At 39.5% G+C, this 22,658-nt stretch overlaps 1 protein-coding gene across 1 annotated transcript in view; it reads right to left on the reverse strand.

Moving 5' to 3' along the window:
• The window catches only part of COL4A4 (collagen type IV alpha 4 chain), a 93,991-nt gene that overhangs the window by 1,743 nt on the left and 69,590 nt on the right, over positions 1-22,658 (reverse strand). Inside the window, exons 32-46 of the mRNA XM_067465967.1 lie at positions 21,067-21,174; positions 20,085-20,266; positions 18,523-18,586; positions 16,768-16,842; positions 16,222-16,329; positions 15,659-15,766; positions 10,962-11,033; positions 9,871-9,999; positions 9,441-9,548; positions 8,450-8,605; positions 8,260-8,358; positions 5,611-5,745; positions 2,619-2,735; positions 2,049-2,237; positions 840-1,126 (exon numbers count right to left, since the gene is read on the reverse strand). Coding sequence (XP_067322068.1) covers positions 840-1,126; positions 2,049-2,237; positions 2,619-2,735; positions 5,611-5,745; positions 8,260-8,358; positions 8,450-8,605; positions 9,441-9,548; positions 9,871-9,999; positions 10,962-11,033; positions 15,659-15,766; positions 16,222-16,329; positions 16,768-16,842; positions 18,523-18,586; positions 20,085-20,266; positions 21,067-21,174 — 1,937 coding nt within the window. The remainder of the gene's footprint in view (positions 1-839; positions 1,127-2,048; positions 2,238-2,618; positions 2,736-5,610; positions 5,746-8,259; positions 8,359-8,449; positions 8,606-9,440; positions 9,549-9,870; positions 10,000-10,961; positions 11,034-15,658; positions 15,767-16,221; positions 16,330-16,767; positions 16,843-18,522; positions 18,587-20,084; positions 20,267-21,066; positions 21,175-22,658) is intronic.

The raw sequence follows: 22,658 nt of genomic DNA on the forward strand, positions 1-22,658 counted from the left end.
CACAGAAATGAAAAGACATCCACTGAACAGAAAAAAAATTGTAACAATTGCAATCCGTCTACTTTTGCCATAGTTACTAAGGAGGATGAAGTAAATGCCAACCTGTAAAATCCTTTCAATGTTATACTTGCATTTTATAAGAGGATTTTGAAAGTGTACATGTGTAACTAGTTTGTATTTTGCAGAATGTAAATATGTGAGAGAATTGTCCAGCTTGGGTCCCTTTTTGGCCGACTGAAAAGAAAGATCAGAAAACATGATTTGATCATATCAGATAAGAGGGTGTACAGCTTCATCCTTGTGGCTCCTCTAGACAGGGCAAAGTCATCAAGAATTTTTGATATTCTTATGCTTAGAATGGCAGTTCTCTGGGCTTTTTAAGGGATCCAAATGACATTTCCAGATTATTTTCTGGAAAGTCCCAGCACCAGCTACAATTTTTTATTCCTGCCTTTGAATTGGTTTATTTTTATAGACACTGACATTAAAAAGTTTCCTCTTCTCCTCTCTTGTTTTAAAGTAACTCTTGTTCTTGAAGTAATAGTGCATCAGTGAAATTGACTTTTCCACTGTAATGCTGCAATTTCGACTTCAAATTTTAGGTCAGACTCAGCTAACCAGGAGTTTAAAAACCTTAGATGGGCCTTGGTACCCAATCCCAGAGATCACAGAAACAGCCCCCCCCCCCAAAAAAATGGAACAAGAAAATACAGAGCAGAAAACAACCAGGAAAACCCAAAGATTTATATTGGTAGAACTCGTCCTTGTTTTGACTAGTCTGGAAAGGTCTTATGATGACATAAATTTCCATAGTAGACCTAAACAGTTATCTTTCTTACCATTAAAAATGAGTAGCCTATCCAAAGACTTCTCCAGTTTGATGGACAAGGAGGAATGGATTGGTCTTGACTATGAACAGCAACAGCCTGAGAAGGAGCTTCACATACTGCACATCTGCTAATGTAAGGTTTTATTTCTTCATCAGAGAGGGGCATCATGGGCAAAGGAGCTGCAGTTGACAGCCAATATGACTTATCATTTCGACTTGCATAGTAGCAGACTTGGTTGATATTGCAGTAGGCAAAAGGCATGGTACTAAACACAGGAAGACAAGATCCTGCCAAACCTAGAACAAAGGAAAATCCATCAGGCTTTGACAATTACAACTCCATATAACCAAGTACTTAAGAAGAGTGGCAAGCTAGCCTTGAATCTTACCTAAAGTTTACACTACCGGGAAAATATGCTGATAAGAGAGTTCTACAAATACCATGGATTGCCAAAGCCTCTCAAGCTTTGAACGCTCACTAGAAGCCCAAGTGCCTAAATGTGTTTTGAAAACATCATGAGACAACAAGGCTCAGTAGAAAAGACAATGCTTGGTAATATGGAAAGCAGTAACAAAGGAAGAAGACTACATTACAGATTGAGTGGTTTGGTAAAAGAAATCTCAGTACTGAATCTTGGAGTCTTAAGTATGTATGCTGAAGACTAAAGCTCTTGCAGATGTGTCATTCATAGAACTACCCTAATTCAAAGCTAACTTGATAGTGAATAACAACAAGAAGAAAATAGGTCAGTGGTAGAGTACACGTGAAACAACTGCAATAAATGTGTGAAAGGGTGCCACAAAGACTTGAGCACCTTGGAAAAATGTGATTTCTACATCTAGATGCTGTTCCCCTCCAGCATCTATCTCGCAAGAGAAGAAATAATGAACCAGGAGACTGAAGAGTAGAGCCTGCTAGGAAATGAGGAGTGAAAACAGTCTCCATCCACACTTTTCGACATCTACATTTGATACGTGTCTGTTGATAACCACTTTTATGTAACTAAATGGATGCCCAGTAGAAACACCACCCACAACAATATACAATCATGTTTTAGCTACCACTCTAAGTATTCAAATGTCTGGAACTCACCATACATTACAAGGTGACTTTTCAATGTGAATTGGTGTGTACTTTGCTCTATGCAAAAGTATGCAGCAAAAGTGCAGAAAATCATTGTATCTGTGTTCTTGGAAAACAGTGAAGTGCATTACTCACCAAGATCTTGATTATGGGCCTTCTCCTGCCCTTCAAAGTACAACAGGCTGTATCCAGTCCATAGTCTTGACATTCCCTCCGGGCAAAGTGGTACTACATCTGACTGACTATGAAGAACAATTAGGAATCCAGTAGCAATTCTTGTTTCAGGTGCTGGGGGTCCTGGCATTCCAGTTGGGCCTGGAAGACCTTATAGAATGGAGAAAATGTGAGCCAGAAATATCACTTGTAAAAGTATGTCTTCATCTGTTTTGCTTTGGGTTCTGCTGTTTTAAAATGGATTTTACTATTGAATTGACGGTTCTAAGTGACACAGCTTCAATTCAGACAGAAAAAAATGTATTCATTTGTCCATCACAATCAATGAGATTGCAGGACACCCTCTCAAACAACTTTGGAATTGAGATCAAAACTCTAAACCTATTAGGTTCGTATTTGACATTATGTTTTAGGGACACAAAGGCCAAAATGTTTGTTTTTTTAACCAAAGCTGTATAACATGCATGCAATGATAAGCAAGCCACTTATTTTCCTAGTATTACATCAAATTGCATATATCAGAATACTTACCCCTCAGCCCAATGTATCCCTTTTCTCCTATGTCACCCTGATCACCATAAGGTCCTGGAGGCCCAGGCAAGCCACTCTGACCAGGCTGACCTATAAAGCCTTCTTCTCCTTTCATTCCTAAAACACAGTGTATTTACTTGTACATGTAACTATGGTTCAATGCTATGCATAACTATTAACAACTTTATTAATGCATCATAAATCTCATATTAAACAGGTAACAGATGCCTCCCATTATGTAATAGCTGTTTCTATTTTAAAATGATTCAAAAGAGTTGTCTCATTTTAAAAATGATACTGACTTTTTAAATGTTTCAGAATTTTCAGCAATTTTATGTGGCAATTTGATTTAAATTCAGAAATACTGTATCTAATTGGGGTGGGATGTAGAATAGGAATAGTGGTTCTGTACTGATCACGGTTCTAAAGAAAACAAGAAACACTATATTTTTGTGTGTGTAAGATTGTGCTGCACAGATATGACACCCACAGTAGTGAGTGAAAATCTCCAAAATGAAGAAGTGACATCAAATTAAATTGTTTGAATGACTGAAATTTAAGAAAAAGCTTAAAAAATATTGCAACAAAAATCTTAATGCCTATTTATTTATTTATTTATTTACTTTGCTTCTATACCGCTGTATCTCAAGCCCGAAGGCGACTCACGGCGGTTCACAAACAGTAAAAACAGTAGAAACAGCAGTGGTTCCATACAACATATAACAATTGACTTAACACATTATCCATAAATTACCAATAAGCAATTACAATGCACAATTATTACAAAAAACAACCGTACCCAATCTTCTCATCATCCAAGCGTAGTCCAGGTTCGTCGTCCATTGTTCCATTCCTATGTTCCATTACCAGATTGCACTAAATTACTCAAACGCCTGCACAAACATCCAGGTCTTCACCTTTTTGCGGAATACCATTAGAGATGGTGCTAGTCTAATGTCCGTAGGAAGGGCGTTCCACCACCGAGAAGGCCCTATCTCTCATCCCCGCCAGCCGAGCTTGAGAAGCAGGCGGGATCGAGAGCAGGGTCTCCCCGGAAGATCTCAAACTCCTGGTGGGTTCATAGGCAGAGATGCGGTCAGATAGGTAGCTTGGGCCGGAACCGTTTAGGGCTTTAAAGGCCAACGCCAGCACTTTGAATTCAGCCCGGTAGCAGATCGGTAGCCAGTGGAGTTGGCGCAACAGGGGGGTTGTATGCTCCCTGCGCTCCGCTCCTGTTAAAATCATGGCTGCCGAGCGTTGGACTAGTTGGAGCTTCCGAGCTATCTTCAAAGGCAACCCCACGTAGAGAGCGTTGCAGTAGTCTAAACGGGATGTAACCAGAGCGTGGACTACCGTGGCCAAGTCAGACTTCCCAAGGTATGGGCGCAGCTGGCGCACAAGCTTTAGCTGTGCAAATGCTCCCCTGGTCACCGCCGAAACCTGGGGTTCCAGGCTCAGCGATGAGTCCAGGGTCACACCCAAGCTGCGAACCTGCATCTTCAGGGGGAGTGCGGCCCCATCCAACACAGGCTGTAACCCTATGCCCTGTTCGGCCTTGCAACTGACCAGGAGTACCTCTGTCTTGTCTGGATTCAATTTCAATTTGTTCGCCCTCATCCAGACCGTCACAGCGGCCAGGCACCGGTTCAGGACCTGGACAGCCTCCTTAGTAGCAGGTGGAAAGGAGTGACAGAGTTGGACATCATCCGCGTACAGATGACACCGTACCCCGAAACTCCGGATGATCTCCCCCAGGGGCTTCATGTAGATGTTAAACAACATGGGAGACAATATTGAGCCCTGAGGAACCCCACAAGACAATGGTTGTGGGGTTGAACAGGTGTCCCCCAACAACACCTTCTGAGATCGACCCTCCAGGAATGACCGGAGCCACTGCAAAACAGTACCTCCAAGACCCATCCCTGCGAGGCGTCCCAGAAGGATACCGTGGTCGACGGTATCGAAGGCCGCTGAGAGGTCAAGCAGCACCAACAGGGACACACTCCCCCTGTCGAGCTCCCGGCGCAAATCATCCACTAAGGCGACCAAGGCTGTCTCGGTACCATGTCCCAGCCTAAAGCCAGACTGTGCCGGGTCTAGATAATCCGTGTCTACCAAGAATACCTGGAGTTGTGAGGCCACCACACGTTCCAAGACTTTGCCCAAGAAGGGGAGATTGGAAACTGGCCGATAGTTGTCGAATTTAGTGGGGTCCAGTGATGGTTTCTTCAACAGCGGTTTATTTAACCCCCCCCCCCCATGTATACACAGAGAGAGAGGAAGTAACAAAAATAACTGCATATAACTAAAACTTGTTTTGTAGCCCAGGCTTTTGATTTCTTGCAACATTTTCTATTGTCTGTCTTGAGCATTGGTATCATCTTACATTCTCGTACATCCTACTGATATCTGGTCTAAATTATATTTCTATTACAAATAGTTAAGCAACCTTTACATAAAGTAGTTATTCAGATATGGAATATGAAAAATCCACAAAAACCATCCTGTGTTCCAAAGTGAAATGTTTCCAAGCTCATAGCTACACTGAAGTGTGTAGAAAAAAGCAATACTAGCCATAAGTTGACTTCCTTTGGTGTCTTCATGATAAAATGTTGTCTCCTTTATATGGATGATGAGAGACAGGAAAGAACATTTTAATACAGGGTTTTGTAAGATGATTTGTAAGTATCTACTCTCATGGAAGGAGGGTGGTTATCTCAGTGTGTGACACAATCTGAATCCTATTGGAATTATATAGACTTTATAAAATGGATGTAGTAAAACAGTAGTTTTCAACCTGTGGGTCCCACAGATGTTTTGGCCTACAACTCCCAGCAATCCCAGCCAGTTTACCAGCTTTTAGAATTTCTGGAAACTGAAGACCAAAATATCTGAAGACCCACAGGTTGAGAACCACTCTGCTAAAAAGTATCTTAAACTTTGTGCTAATGCTATGTTGTCCTTCTGCATGAAATCCATAGTCACAAAATACCTGGTGGGCCAGGGAAACCTGTTGGGCCTCTTACGCCCATGGGGCCAGGCGATCCTCTTGGGCCTAATACTCCAGGAGGCCCTGGAATCCTGGGACATGAAGAATAATCCACTTTCCCATCTTCGCCTGGATCACCTGAAATGTGCAACATTATTATAATGAGAAAAATAATAAAATCCCACTCACCAAAGCCAGTAAACAGAAAATGCATATAGGTTCTAAGAAAGCTGGGGGTGTGTTCTAAGTATTTTTTGTCATATCTCTCTAAGCATAAAGGGATATATAAATAAGTTTATATATTAGAGGGAGGAAATGGAACAAAGAGAATGGGTATAATGTTCTGGCTCTCCACCTCCAGCAGTTGATTTTTTAAATTTTAAAAATAATTGATATCCCACCTTTCTTGGATATGGGATCTAAGGTTGCTCACAACATGAATTAAAACGAAGTATGTGAATTTAAAAATAAAATAAAGCTGAAAACAAGTAAGCTACTGTAGAGGTAAAGGTTTCCCCTTGACATTAAGACTCTAGGGGGTGTCCAACTCTAGGGGGTGGTGCTCATCTCCATTTCTAAGCTGAAGAGCTGGCATCGTCCTTAAACGTCTCCAAGATCATGTGGCTGGCATGACTGCATGGAGCGCTGTTACCTTGCCACTGAAGCAGTACCATATTGATCTCACATTTGCATGTTTTTGAACTGCTAGTTTGGCAGAAGCTGGGGCTAATAACGGGAGCTCACCCTGCCCCACAGATTCGAACCGCTGACTTTCTGGTCAGCTAGTTCTGCAGCTTAGCTGTTTAACCTGCTGTGACACCATGGCCCCTTAATCTACCTTACAATATAAAATAAATTTAAATGGCAACAAAACTAGTAAAAATTTGGCTTACACATAACATTTTCCCATATAGCCACCAACTGCCGGTGAAAGGAGAACAGGATGTATTAGGTGAAGAGAATTAAGATAAAAAGAGTGTCATGCTCTGAGAAAAATACTGATTATTATTATTATTATTATTATTATTATTATGGAATATTGCATTCTTATTCTGGAAAATAGGTTGCACCCTTGGTTATTATCAAAAATTATTTAAGAAGAACATAAGGTAGAGAGTAAATGGGTTATTTGTTTTTGTGCAAAGATGAGATTTAGTACTACAGCCTAGGTATTTAAGATGTTTTTCAGTTCTGCACCATGATAACTCCTACATCATTAGCACAAGGGCCAGTGGAAGTTTCAGGGTAAATATGGAGTGTCATTAACTTATTTGGCACAGTGATACAGAAGACAAGCAATTGGAGTGGAAAAAAAACCAAAATAAATCAGGACTAGGAGCAAATGTTTTCTGAAAGAAACAAATCCTTCAATAGCTTACCTCTGCAACCTGGTGGATTGAATGACGAAAATCAGATCATGGTCACATGCAGGAAGGAAACAAGCATCATGCAGACGGTTAGTTGAAAATAACCACAAAAACTGTAATTGCTTCCAAGGTTGGCCCAAAATAGGTTGCTGCCTATAGTCCACACTCAACTTGAAGATTAATTTCATGCAGACACCATGACTTAAATATCAAGTCAGTGCTTATCTGACACAAACACCTGGAGACTTCAAAAGATTGAAATATTTTCATATCTTTTTGGTCAACCTAATGAAGGTATTGCTGTGAGTGAGAGAAAGGATGGAGAACAAAGAGGAATATGCAACAGGTGGAATGTCCATAACTCTATTAGTAGCAATGCCTCCAGGCATCAAGGAATCATCCTGCCAACTAATGATCCCTTTTCTTATGTCTGCCCACCAGGAAAATATGGCAACCAGAGAAAAAAGGATCAAGATGGCAATAAATGGGACCCACATGGTCATAAACCACTGGATTTCCTCTTGCCATCTAGTAGTGAGACAGTAGGGATAGCTCATTACCAGGGCATATCCCTGAATGTCTTCATCCCTAGAATCTGTGTAGAAAATTTCCCAAGTGAGGAAGATGAGCATAAAGGCTCTGTTTCTTCACCAAATGAATCCACCACAGCACCCAAATCACTAGACAAAGAGAAATTGAAACATTTGGGGAGGGAGTCCCAAAAAATATCATGAAATCGCATAAAAACTGTACTATGGGAGTATAAGGAGAGCTGAATCTAAAACATGAGCTAGCAGAGCAGTTAGGAGTCATTTTTAAAGCTTTCCTGGTGTCCTGAAGAGGGACTTCAGCAAATGGCTACCTGGCCATGTGCTGGCTAAACCAACTAGGGACTGGCTGGTAAGAGAAGGAATCACCCAGGAGGCTGAGAAAGCTCCCTGAAGAAATACCACCAAGAAGAAAATGGCAGTAACCTATGCATCTCCCATAACTGAAAGACAGGGCTCCAGGTAAATTTGAATCTCATGCTTAAATTAATATGGACTCTTATTAACAATCTACTCCTATGTGTAAGATGAATCTGTCTTCCTTTCTCCTTGTCTATAAAGCCTACTTTGTCTACCAGTTATACCTAAGCAAACTGTCCTGTTACAGTAGGCTGAGCAGAACTTTGGAAAGCTACTGTGAAGTATGTAAGTGAATTATCTGTATTTTGGTAATAGATGGTGGGGGTGCAAATGTAAATATAGAATGGCCAACACATCCATGGTATCAAAAAGTTTACCTTTAGGCCCCAAAGGACCAGGTAGTCCTCTAAAGCCTTGGTCCCCAGGCTCACCAGAGGCACCACGAGGCCCTTGTGGACCAGGGTTTCCCATTGGACCTCAAGAAAAAAAAAACAGTTTGGATTATCACTGTTCTTGAGTTTAAAATAAACCCATTGTATGCAAACCAGGAATTTCAAACCATCATACCTTTCACACCTTCTCTTCCTTGATTTCCTGAAATACCTTTTGCTCCCATTTTCCCAGTTGGGCCAGGAGCCCCAGGTGGGCCAAAAGTCCCACAATCACCTGGATCTCCTTTAACAAGTATAGTGTTTCCTGGAGGGCCAGGTTTGCCGGGAGCCCCTGAGGACAAATTAAACAGCATTGATTATGAATTTACCAAAATGTGCCACAGAAGAATATATTTACAGGCATCTACAGTCAAGTGTGCAGACTTTTGCGTACATAACCCTGAAAGGCATTATTAGAACTAACTGTAAATTTCTCTTTGCTGAGCTGGTAGGTAGAAAACAAAAAAATCATAATCCCTTTATTGTATATATTTAAAAAATAGGGAGACGTGTTATACTCTGTCGGACCATTGTTTCACTAAGCTTAGTATTGCCTATGATGATTGACAGCAGCTCTTCAATTTCAAATAATGTTCTTTTCCTAGCTTTAATATACATGCTGGGAAATGAACCTAAGGTTGTTTTCACACACAAACCATGCTCTATACTAGCTGCTTGTTGCATCTGCCTTAGTGGATGTAGGGTTGCATATAACCATTTTATTATGAGCACTCTCCCACCAAAGGCTTCAGAGCAGCTTACAAAGTGTAAGCATAATAAAGGTTGTTTGCTCTGAGTCATTTCATAATGCCCATAAATATTTATTTATTTATTTACCCTATTTATACTCTGCCTTTCTCCACCCCAAATGTAAGGCAGCTTACATTTGGCAATTAGTCAGTGCCTCAAACACATACAACATTAAGCTTGAAATCCATTGAATTAAAATTAATACATATTAAAAATTGAAAAATTACATTCAGTATTAAAATTATGCCATCCAAAAATTGTAGTCTGAGTCTAATGCTCCTCAGAACTATTTCTGGAAGAGGACTAATTTATTTAAGTGGCTTCATTTACCTTTTTAAGTTATTTAGCTCATGTTATATATGTATATAAAAAGGTACCTCTCATGCCATCTATTCCAGGAGATCCTTGGTCCCCTGGAGGTCCAGGAAGTATGTTTTCAGAAGCCTGGCCCATGAGGCCTGCAGGTCCAGAAACACCTGGCCTACCTGAAGGACAAAGACTGAAGATTTAACAATGTGTAATGACGGCCATCATGAAATGTTGTTAGATTTTAGCATAGATGTCTTTATACTTTCCAAATGTGCAGAGCCCCCCAGCTGAAAGTGTTTCAGGGCCCCTCCTTTTCCCCAGAGCTATACTTTCCAGAGACAATTTGTTTCTTCCCCTTGTAGCACATCTCTTTGTGACTATGATTGCCATGGGGATGAATGGTTGGAAGAGCAACTCATAAACATATTAACTATAGCTTATGTCCATTCTCCATTCCATTAATTGGGCTCTACACTTTTAAAAAAATATACTTCTTACCAGGAGGACCTAAGAAGCCCATGTCTCCAGGGGGACCTGGACTGGAGGATCCTGGTAGCCCTGGTTCACCTCTGTTGCCTTTTGGTCCAGGTTCTCCTCTGCATCCTGGAGGTCCCATTTCATTTAAACCTTTGTAAAAGAATAATTGGTCAGCATGAAGCTTTTTAACATCATTGGAGAAAAGTGATATACAAAATAAAATTTCAAAAAAAATTTCCATGTCAGGACCTGTTGGTCAACAATCCTGCTGTCACAAGGGTTTAACACATTGCTTGAACCACACAAAGTCATTCTTTTGAGTGAATTTTTTTTCTGGAAATTCTTATGGAAAATGTATTGTGTATGAATCGATGAATAATGTCTGTGATTTTTTTCAATCTGCTTTTTAAAAAAGATGTTTTCTAAATGCTTTTTTTCTCAAAATGATATAGCACCCAAATCTTCAAACAAGATCTTCCCCAAAATTAATTACCTATGACCAGAATCCAAAGGATTGTCCACCCAGTCATGGACTTCTTGCCTTACTGGGCATCACTTTTTCAAGTTCTTTAAAAAGAGAATGGCAAATCAATAAGTCCTTCAAAGTAGACAGAAGAGCTCCTGCCAAAATGGAGCATTTTATCTCCCCATACATGTCCAGAAGACATTTAAATAATAATTTTTAAAACAGAATGAAATTCACAGGGTCACCATAAATCAGTAGACAACTTAAAAGGCATACACACACGCATCACAGAACATCAATCTCTCACTTGGATTGTGTCAAGTTTGTCCATTTGACATACAGCAAATAGTTTAATTAGTAGTAATTTTTCTGCAGCACAATAGATTCATTAGAAAGTCCTTTTTAAAACAACAAACCAATAATTTGAATATTCTCTTTCATTAAAGCAAAATTAATGATAAACTTTAAAAAATATGTGGAAAGTTTAGGTTAACAATTATGGTATGTTGGGTCAACTAATGACAACCAGTCATTATATGATTAAGATATGGTTTTCAATAAACCCAACTAATAATGCCATCAATTTCATGTTTAGTCTCAGTTTTGTAAAGAAAACAAATGAAATTTGGTCATTTTGATTCTTTACCTGGTGTGCCTGTCAATCCTTTTTGACCCTGTAGTCCATTTAGACCATTTAATCCACGCAATCCTAAAAGACCTTTAAAATATTGCATAAAAAAGAAGAGATGGAGTATCAAAAATGAAAGTGACCATTTAATTAAAATCACAGCTACTGCAGTTAAGTGAATATGAGCAACATGTATTCATTCACGAGCATGTTTCACTGAACAATTTGTATTGTATAGGTTGTTTGAAAGGTGAAAAATGACAAATAAGGGACATGATCAAGCCACAATTCCTTGTTGTTTTCATTTACATTCCTATATATCTCCCCCACTCTGTCTAATCAACAAACCATTCTGAGGTGCAATTCTAAACCCCAGTGAAGACAAGTAAAATATTTTTCTATTTGTTATTGAAGGCTCTCATGGCCAGAATCACTGGGTTGTTGTGAGTTTTCCGGGCTGTATGGCCATATTCCAGAAGCATTCTCTCCTGACATTTCACCCACAGGCAGGCATCCTCAGAGGTTGTAAGGTCTGTTGGAAACTAGGCAAGTGGGATTTATATCTGTGGAATGTCCAGGCAATATGTCTATTGGCAAAAAGCAGGTTTTTCATTGGTAGAGTATATCTGCTATGAGGGTCTCCAGTACGTCCCCAGGAGGCTCAGTAACACAGATCTACTGCAAATGGAAGAAGCCCAAAAATTCCACCAAGGGTTTTCTTGAGGAGCTGCTAGTTCAAAGTTTAAGCAACCTTGACACCGCTCAGAATTGGACATCATCATCATTTCTGTCCTGCCCTTTCCCCAGTTCAAGACTCAAAGCAGCTTACATCATGTTGATAAACATATTGTGTATGACTATGACTAAGTTAAGATTTCTTCTCATTGGTTTCAATAACATAGTAAATAGAAGAAATGAAGACCCAGAAGAAAAACAATGTGGAAAGGCTCCCACACTGTCCATCTAGGCCACATCTTGGGCTGTAGAATCAATAGACCATCACCGGCCAGCAACACCCACTTTTCCCTATTAGGATTGCTCTGCTTTCTGCTTTAATCTTGGATTGTTAAGAATGAGGTTCTTACGAAGCTACTCCTTTGTTGCCCTGGCGGTGTGCTTGGGATCACTGTCATGCTGAAAGACCAGGGCACGTGCCCTTGCTGATGGAAGGAGGTTTGCACTCAAGACCTCATGATAAATGGCCCCATTCCTTCTTTCATGTATACGGATCAGTCACCCTGGTCCCTTTGCAGAGAAACAGCCCCAAAGCATGATGTTGCCACCCACATGCTTCACAGTAGGTATGGTGTTCTTTGGATGCAACTCAGCATTCTTTTTCCTCCAAACACAACAAGTTGTATTTCTGCCAAGCAGCTCTACTTTGGTTTCATCTGACCATATGACATTCTCCCAATACTCTTCTGGATTATCCAAATGCTCTCTAGCAAATTTCAGTCGGCCTCGGACATGTACTGGCTTAAGCAGGGAGACACATCTGGCACTGCAGGATCTGAGTCCCTGGAGGCGTAGTGTGTTACTGATGGTAGCCTTTGTTACTTTGGTCCCAGCTCTCAGCAGGTCATTCACTTGGTTCACCCTTCTTGTGATCATTTTTACCCCACGGGGTGAGATCCTCAGATCAAGGGAGATTATCAGTGGTTTTGTATCTCTTCCATTTTCTAATTATTGCTCCCACAGTTGATTTCTTCACATCAAGTTGCTTGCCTATTGCAAATTCAGTCTTCCTAGTCTGGTGCAGGGTGACAATTTTATTTCTGGTGTCCTTTGACAGCTCTTTGGCCTTCACCATAGTAGAGTTTGAAGTGTGACTGCTTGAGGTTGTGGATAGGTGTCTTTTATACTGATTACAAGTTCAAATAGGTGCCATTACCACAGGTAATAAGGAGAACAGAGGAGTCTGTCTGTGAGACCCAGAAATTGTGCTGTTTATAGGTGACCAAATACTTATTTTCTACCATAATTTGTAAATAAATACATTAAAATCAGACAATGTGATTTTCTGGATTTTTTTTCATGTTGTCTCTCATAGTTGAGGCCTACCTATGATGTCAATTACAGGCCTCTCTCATCTTTTTAAGTGGGAGAATTTGTACAATTGGTATCTGACTAAATACTTTTTTCCCCACTGTACCTCTTAAGAGTTTGTGGTTAAATTCTTAATTTTAGCATCTGACACTGAGCAACTCAACAAAGATTTTTCACTAAGCACTGTTTGATAGACTCTTCCACCCAGCAACAGACACTGGTCTATATAGACTATTAAGTCTGACACTATATTCCTGACATCTGAAATCTATTGCTTATTGTTTATGCTTTCCGACATTATTTTGGAGGAATGTAAAATAAGAGATAGTTCCATGTGCAGGATCTGACTTCTGCAGAAGTAAACACTGATGGTTGTAGTTAGTCTTTGGAACCCACTTTGCTGTTTAATTCTCTTGGTTCTTATTTAATTTCAACAATGATTGATGTTTTTGTTTACATTGCTTTCTAGACAATTTCTAACACTTTGGCCAACAATCCAAAAAACATCAACAAGTCTGAGTATATATTTGGATCACTCACTCTTCTATAAACTGAGTTGGATGAACTATGAGTGAACTGTTACTTTTACTTTTTTTCAGTACAATTCTTCAACTTCCTTTATTTAAATGAATTAAATGTATACAAAAGGGGTTTCAAGACTGGGCTGTTGATTATAACAATGGAAACCACAATTCAAAACTAAATTGGGTTTGGGTTTGGTTTTGTTTTTTGACATGTCCTATATTATTACTTTTCCACATATATATGAAATCAGTTTAAACAAGAATTTTGTAGATAGAATTAAAAGGAATAAAAATGTTTAAGACTTATAATACAAAGACTGATGCTACACCACTGAAATCTTGTGTTTATTTTATTGGATGTCAGTAAAGGCCCACTCTTATTCTCATTTCATTGGCAGGCGCTCACAAAATAACTGGGCTTGGGCTTTTAGTTCTGTGCATGTCTGTTGTTAGGATTTGTATACAGTCTTTTGATGCATTTAATATTTTGATGTTTATGTTTTAACCCATAAATAGTTCTATTATTTTTCAAATCTTATATTTATAGTTTTATTAATTACTTAGGTATTTTAATGTGTATATAGTTAAATATGTTCTTAGCCACCTGGAGTGCCATCATTGGAAGGAAGGCTGAGCACTTCCATCTGAAGAGCAACTTAGAACCTCATGCAGTGCATGTTAACTATAAACTTGTCTAAAACAGTCCCTACTTTAATGCACACATATACAAGTAAGTTGATCATCCCTTATCCAGAATTCTGATTTCCAAAATTCTCCAAAATCCAAAATTGTTCACATAGTTGAATGAGATAGTGAAACCTTTCCTTTCTGATGTATCCATATACACAAACCTTATTTCATACACAAAATTATTAAAATAATGTGGCTAAAATTACTTTCAGGGCCAAAATGTATGTGAAATATAAATGAATTTTGTATTCAGGTTTGAGTCCCCTCTCCAAGATATCTTATTATTGTTCTCTCCACAAAGTTACAGATCTGAACGTATTCCTAAGATCCCTAGGAATTTCTTCAATTGATACGTTTTATGATACTGTCACAGGCCTGGTTTATCTTCATGACCCAAGCTACTACAGTGCTGGGAGGCTTCAACACATATAGTGCTGGGAGACTTCAATATCCATGCTGAGACTGCACTGTTGGAAGTAGCTCAGGACTTCATGGCCTCCATGACAACCATGGGTCTGTCCTCGGTGGTATATTGCCTAACCATGCTGCAGGACACACTTTGAACCTTGTTTTCCATCCAGGATGGGATGATGGTGATTGTGGTGTGGAGGAACTTGTCATAGCTTTGTTGTTATGGATCTATCACTACCTGGTCAGGTTTAGACTTGCTGGGACTCCAAACCTCTGCAGGGGTGGGGAACAAATTAAGATGGTCCACCCCAGGAGACTTATGGATCTGATGGATTCCTGACAACTCTTGAGGATTTTCCTGTCACCTTGGCAGGCGTTTCTGTCTAAGCTCTGGCTGACCTCTGGAATGGTGAAAAGGCCAGGGCAGTGGACATAATCACTCCTGAATGTCCCCTCTCATGGAGCAGAGCCAAACCAGCCCCTTGGTTTCCCAAGGAGTTGGTGACAATGAAGCAAGTGAGATGGAGACTAGAGCAACGTTGGCAGAGAGCTTGAAGTGAATCTGGAGGCAGCAGAGAAATCGTTCCTTGCTGCCACTATTACATCTGCAAGGAACTGTCTAGCTGAACTGTTTTGAGTGGTCAGAGAACTACTACATATTGATCCTTAAGGAGACATCCCTGACCATTTGGCAACTCGCAGTGCAGAATTTGCAAAGCACTTTGTAGATAAAGTTGTTCAGATTCATTCCGACTTGGATGCTGTTATTGACATACTTCCAATAGGTGTAACTTTGGCTCCTTCTTGCCCAGTTAGCAACCTGGCTGTAGTTCTTTGGACCAGCTGAAATTTCCGAACACCCTTCAGAGGCAGCCCCATGTAGCATGCATTACAGTAATCCTGATGGGATGTAACTAGGCATGTACCACCGTGGCCAGATCTTGGAGGGCTGTTAGTACATGTTTTTATTTATAATTATATCTCCCTTTCAGCCTGAATAATCTGCTTGCATATCTTATAAAATATCAATTTTCAAAGGCTTACCTTTTCTACCTGGGCTGCCAGGTAATCCAGGCGAACCAGGAGACCCCAAAAGTCCAGGATTGCCTTTTTCTCCTGGAACCCCTGGTAAGCCGGCAACCCCCTGAGCACCTACAGTTGGATGAGATATAATCATAAAACAACAGTTACCAGTCTCTCTTTTAAATTGTCATATGATTCTATAATATTCTAAATATATCGAATCTGGAAATGTACCAATGACTCTAGAAATAACAAAGATAAGAACATATCTATTGGTTGCTCTGGCTAACATTTTTCAAGCGCTTGTAGCAGAATGTGAAAGGCTAACCCAAGTTAAATCATGACAGTGCCTTATTACTGAATATCTGTGTTGATACTACTTGGCCAATGTGGCCAAAGGCACAAGTTTTTTTTTCCATGGCTGCTACATGTCAAGATGGCTCTGGAAAAAGTCCTCTGTGAACTTCATATTTTGTCTTGTTCTGTGATTCTGCTGTTGTTCCACCATTTTCCACAGACTTGCCCAATACCAACAATATACTTAAAACACTAATCTGATTTACTTTACTTTTCTTCCACCTCACCTGGGAAGCCAGGTGTTCCTGGATATCCAGGTAATCCTTTGGATCCTTGGCTGCCCGGCTCCCCTTGGCCACCTGGTATTCCTTGATCTCCTGGTAATCCATTAAGTCCTTAAACAATCAAATAAACAAACATTCAGTTTAGAAGGTTTTAACAGAGAATACTTTGAAAACGTAGAACTCAAGATGCTCAGGCATATTTCCAAACTTGCCCAAGGCCTTTTTCTGCCTAAAACAGAAGATAATACCATTTCACCTAGAGAAGAAAACCATATTGCATTTCAAATGTGACTTCTGTACGAGTAACAGAATTCCAGACTTTTTCAGTTTACTTTAGGGCAGTCGTCTATCCTAGACCAAATTATTCCAAAATCTGAAAAAAATCTAAATCCAAAACACTTCTCTTTCCAAGCATTTCAAATTAGGAATACTCAACCTGTATTAAATTAGTGAATAGTGTTAAAACAATTAACCCATGCAATAGGATAAAAAAATAAGCAAGTTGTTTTACTAAGGTATTTGTTACAATATATGAAAAAGTACCATTACCTGGTAATCCTGGGTTTCCCATAGGGCCCTTGTTACCAGGCTGGCCAATGTTAATAGCTGGATCACCTCTGGCCCCTGTAAAGATCGAGATAGGGTATAATGTGTTGTCAAAGGTTTTCATGGCCAGAATCACTGGGTTGCTGTGAGTTTTCTGGGCTGTATGGCCATGTTCCAGAAGCATTCTCTCCTGACATTTCACCCACATCTATGGCAGACATCCTTAGCAGTTGAGGAGTCTGTTGGAAACCAGACAAGTAAGTTTTATATATATCTATGGGATGTCCAGGGTGGGAGAAAAAACTCTTGTCTGTTTGAGGCAAGTTGCAATTGAATGTTGCAATTGGCCAACATTATTAGCATTTAATGGCCTTATAGCTTCAAAGCCTGGCTGGTTGCTGCCTGGGGATCCTTTGTTGGGAGGTGTTAGCTTGCCCTGATTCATTCTTGTCTGAATGCCCCATTTTGTTTTAATGTTGCTCTTTATTCACTGCCCCAATTTTAGAGGGTTTTTTTTAAATACTGGTAACCAGATTTTCTTCATTTTCATGGTTTCTTCCTTTCTGTTGAAACTGAGATAGTTTGTTTCTGAGAAAAAGAAATCCCCAGCGAATAAATAGAGAATAACACTTTCCTTTATCTCTACTGTCTTTGTCAACATCATAATACACATTTGTTCTGTTTTTGCAATCAAATTTTCAGAACATTCTAGGCCGTCAATTTTTGTAACAACATAATTGGTTGTAATTCTTCCAAATCTGGGGTGGGAATGATGTGCCCTTCCTACAGCTGACTTGCAACTCCCAGCTTTCTTCACCACTGGCTGTACTGGCTATTAAGATTGCTGGGGTTTGTCATACAACAACATCTGAAGGGATGCACATTTCCCATTCCACTCCAAATCATGTAGCAACATGTAAACATGATAAGGGTCTACTCTCTCACTACCAAAATTAATTTATGAAACCTTCAGTAAAACAGACATACAAATAAGACATAACTAGCTTTTTCGTGTCAGAAGCAACTTAAGAAACTGCAAGTCGCTTCTGGTGGGAGATTATTGGCTGTCTGTAGGGACGTTGCCCAGGAGATGCCCGGATGTTTTACCATCCTGTAGGAGGCTTCTCTTATGTCCCCCCATGGGAAGCTGGAGCTGACAGATGGGAGCTCATCCCATTTTGCAGATTTGAACCGGCGACCTTCAGGTCAGCAGTTCAGCCGGCAGAAGGATTTAACCCATTGTCCCATCATGGCTAACTAGCTAATTGCAACAGTCTCCTTTTCCAATGATGTAGCCATAACTGAGATACACTTCAGATATACCTTAACTCTGCTCCTTTTCTGGTAAAGAATTATTTATGTGTGCAGTTACAGTGCTGGTGCCTTACTAAAGGTTGGAAGAAAATACAACTTGGTACAATCATTGCCTAGGTCTTGAAGAGAGAAAAAAGAGTGGATAGAAGAATGTTTAGTTTTTACTGATCAATATTTTTTGAGAAACACAAAGGCAATGAGTTACTTTTAAGAAAAATAACTATAGTGGCAACCAACTATTTGGAGTGAACTATAATGAACTAGAATAAGAAACAATTACTTTTTAAAGTAATTTCCAATGTTCTGTGTATACAACCAATCCGATGTTTTTTGACTCACCCGGATTTATTACTGTTTGTATATTACTTTCTCCTAGTACATCCACACAAATTTAAGTAATTGTATTTTTCACACATATTGAATACATTATCATGGCATCATTACCTTTAGACCCCTTTTCACCATCAAGCCCCGGACTTCCTGGAATGCCAGGCAATCCCTGTGCACCCTGATTATTTTATGAAAGGAAATGTGTATCAGTTATCACATATCAAATGTATGACACCAGATGTTAAAATGAAAATTGAGTTCTATAAAAACTTGAACTTTGATAGGTTTTTAAAAAAGAAGAACAACAATATAAATACAACACTTCTTTTTTCAACAGTTCCCTGCACCTACCTCTGGTTTCTATTCCTTCTACAGAAATACAGATTTTGCTATTGTTTTAAGAAACTTATACAAGTAAGAAGAGCCCACGCAGAATCTGGAAAAATGACTTTTGGGGTTCTTCAATCTCAGAATCTCCTTCTTTCTCTTTTCTGAATTACAATATCCATAGGTCATGCTGGCTTTGGAAACTATGATCCATACCAATACATTTTCCAAATTCTAATCCTCTTGAGTCCCTCCACAAGGGAGAAATGGCGGGATATCAAACAAAGTAAATAAATAAATAAAAATGCTCTGATCCATATTTGGCAAAAAAAGAGAATAGAAGTTTTTTTGTGTGCGTGTCAGGAGCGACTTGAGTCAAGGCACTTCTGGTGTGAGAGAATTGGCCATCTGCAAGAACATTGCCCGGGGAATGCCCGGATGTTTTACCATCCCGTGGGAGGCTTCTCTCCTGTCCGCACATGAGAAGCTAGAGCTGACAGATAAGAGCTCACCCAGCTCCCTGGATTCAAACCACTGACCTTTCGGTCTTCAGTTCTGCCGGCACAAGGGTTTAGCCCATTGTGCCACTGGGGACTCCTAGTATAGAAGTGAAACTATCCTAATACACACAAATCCATTTTTAAAGCATTGGAACAGTACATGTGAAACATTCAACATACATTGAAATACATAAATCACCTGAACTTTGTAGACTAACTCATTTTCAAATAATTACAAGACAATCATTTTACACACATTATGTTTACATCAACTTGCTGGAAATTATATTACACAATGCGTTCTTTAACATAATCAACCTTGATGTCAACAAAGTCAGAGATTTGAAATCAAACAAACAATGTTACTGATGATGTCTTAACAGACATAACAGACTTGCAAAAAACAATGTTTAAAGTACACATTCTAATACTTAAGTATAGGTATTAAAACCATGCCAAACTTACCCTTTAACAGAAGTATGCTCATTAGTAGTATACATAACGTTTTTCCATAATATGTACCACTTTATTTATTATTGTGTTTACTACAGAAGCTGAACTGAATGTATCTCATATATGATAAATCAGCTTTGCAATACGTTTACTCTGCAATCTAATCTTAATGTCAAGGGAAACCTTTACCCTTTACCTGGTCTCCACTAACATTTAGAATTGAATATGTCACATGTTCTAGGTAGTTGCTCTTTACTTTAGGGAATAGGGCAAGGATGTGCCATGAGTAGCTAACTATTACATCCCAAACGCCTTTGCCATTTGATCTGAGATCTGAAAGCAAACACAGTAACTATATAATTGTAAGACTTCCAAAACCTATTGCTCTCAACCTACCTGGTCACCTTGCCGTCCTTGAAACCCAATTATTCCTCTCAGTCCTGCAGACCCTGGAAGGCCTGGGAGGCCTTGAAAACCAAGCTCCCCAACATCACCTGGTTTGCCTTTTTCGGTTCCTGGACGTCCATCTCTGCCTGGCAATCCTGGGATTCCTTGAAATCCAGGGCTGCCTTTGTCACCTGGAATTATTGTTGCCCATTACTAGGCTGTACATCACTGTACATCACAGCATTTTCTAGTTGCAAATGTTAAATAAGAGAATGCAAAATAACAACACACTGATTTGAAGTTAAAGGGAATCTCTAGCAACTCCACAAAAAGATGAAACCTGGAAATGTTACTTTGGGGAGCTGTTTTCTAGAATCCCACTCTAGCATAGCTATTGGTTGTGGAGTTTGGGATTGGTAGTCAAAATCATTTTTCCAAACTTCAGTATGTGAAAAAAGTACTTTATGATATGTAGCAAAGTTTAGCCACAATTTAAGAAAATGTCTTCACTGAGCAAGATGTTTGCTTCAAAAAGATACAAAGAATGCTTTATTAAATTGGGCTTTCACCACAGTCATAGTTTTGAGAAAAACCAAATAGCGAATACCTTATATTGCAATTGTTGAAATACTTGCAATGTCAGTTTACCAAAATGACTCATTTTACAACAAAGTCACTGAATATCAGTGATGAAAACTGTAAATGTGTAAATGGGGTGGTAAGTACTGTACATTGCTCTATTCATATTTGGAAGAAAATAATTTCCAGTTAATTAGTAATATTAGCTAACATTAACTGACCAATTTATTCCCTAATTAATGAAATGCAAACACGGTTATGTCCAACCTTCCTTTTAATTTCAGTAGGCTTGCATCACTGGCTTAATAGCAGAAACATAACGGCAGTGTTCTTAGTGCTTTTCAAAATTAAATAGTATGAGGTTTGTGTAAATATAAAACCTTAACATTACAGTTATTGGCTATTTACTTACCTTGTACTCCTGGTAAGCCATCCTCACCAGGGAGACCTGCTTCCCCTTTTCCTCCCTTCTCTATCAATACAGTAATAACACCATCCTCTCCTGGCAGTCCTCTCTCTCCTTAAAAGCAGAGCATACAGATGGACAAATAGATTTGTTAATGTCACCGCTGCTTCAGATCCATCCAGTGGCATCATGAGAGCACTTACAAGGGGTGTAAACTGTACTGGATAGCACCATCGGAGCGAGTGATACCGAAATGACTGTAGTGTATATAAATATTTTGTATCAAGAATAGGGCTCCACAGTTACCTATGGACCCACCAGAACACTGATCCTGGAAGACTATCCTACTCGGCCAACGAGGGATTGCCTAAGTAAGTAAGTAAATATTTTGTACAGTAGGTTCTTGTGGGTTTTTTTGGGCTATAGGGCCATGTTCTAGAGGCATTTCTCCTGACGTTTCGCCTGCATCTATGGCAAGCATCCTCAGAGGTAGTGAGGATGCTTGCCATAGATGCAGGTGAAACGTCAGGAGAAATGCCTCTAGAACATGGCCCTATAGCCCGAAAAAACCCACAAGAACCTAGTGATTCCAGCCATGAAAGCCTTCGACAATTTTGTACAGTGTTTCAACAGAAATTTATTATTTTTAATAAAAATATCTCTTTAGTTTTGTAGCAGCCACAAAACCATTTTTTTTATTTTCCTAATTTTCTATCTAACACATACTGTACCAATATACCTCAAAGGCTAAAACATTATGCTAATCTAGTTTGTAAACTTTCTAATGCACATGGGCTCTTGTAGGAGCTGGCATTATTATTCAATTACAATGATGCATCAAATCACATGGGGTCATCTGCACACGCTACAAGTACACAGTTGTTTTCAATGTTGCTACATTCTTATAGTTGCTGATTTTGCCATGTTTTCTTATATTGTACCCACAATATCGTGGTGTGGACTGATATGGGAGGATCTCCTGATCTTCACTGCGAAAGACCATGCGGATCCAGAATAGTCTCTAGAGCAGTGGTTCTTAACCTGTGAGTCCCCAGGTGTTTTGGCCTACAACTCCCAGAAATCCCAGTCAGTTTACCAGCTGTTAGGATTTCTGGGAGTTGAAGGCCAAAACATCTGGGGACCCACAGGTTGAGAACCACTGCTCTAGAGTTACTTATGGACCCACTGCCAACACTCTACACTTGGAAGTCAATCATACTATGATAATGGTGATGGTGATAATGATGATGACGATGAAATGGGAGGTCAATGGGGTTCCCATGCTGGGTGACACCAAATCAGAGACACAACTGAATCCACCATTCCTATCATTGGGATGCAGACTATGTTCTAAATATGTTTTAAACAAACTTAGAATTGAGCAAAACTTTTGTTTGTTATTAAGACAACAGCAACAGCTACACTTAGAGGACATCATAAGCAATAAGGATCAGGGTGAACATCACAAGGGAAATGCTGGTCCATGTTCTCTAGAGGGCCCATCAAATCTACGCAGTTACTCCTTTTGAATAACGGTTGCTTACACATCCTACTCTTTTTTTCCCCTCAACCTTGGTGATCTGAAGAGAATGTGGTCA

This window comes from Anolis sagrei, chromosome 3, assembly GCF_037176765.1.
Source record: "Anolis sagrei isolate rAnoSag1 chromosome 3, rAnoSag1.mat, whole genome shotgun sequence".
Lineage (NCBI taxonomy): Eukaryota > Metazoa > Chordata > Lepidosauria > Squamata > Dactyloidae > Anolis > Anolis sagrei.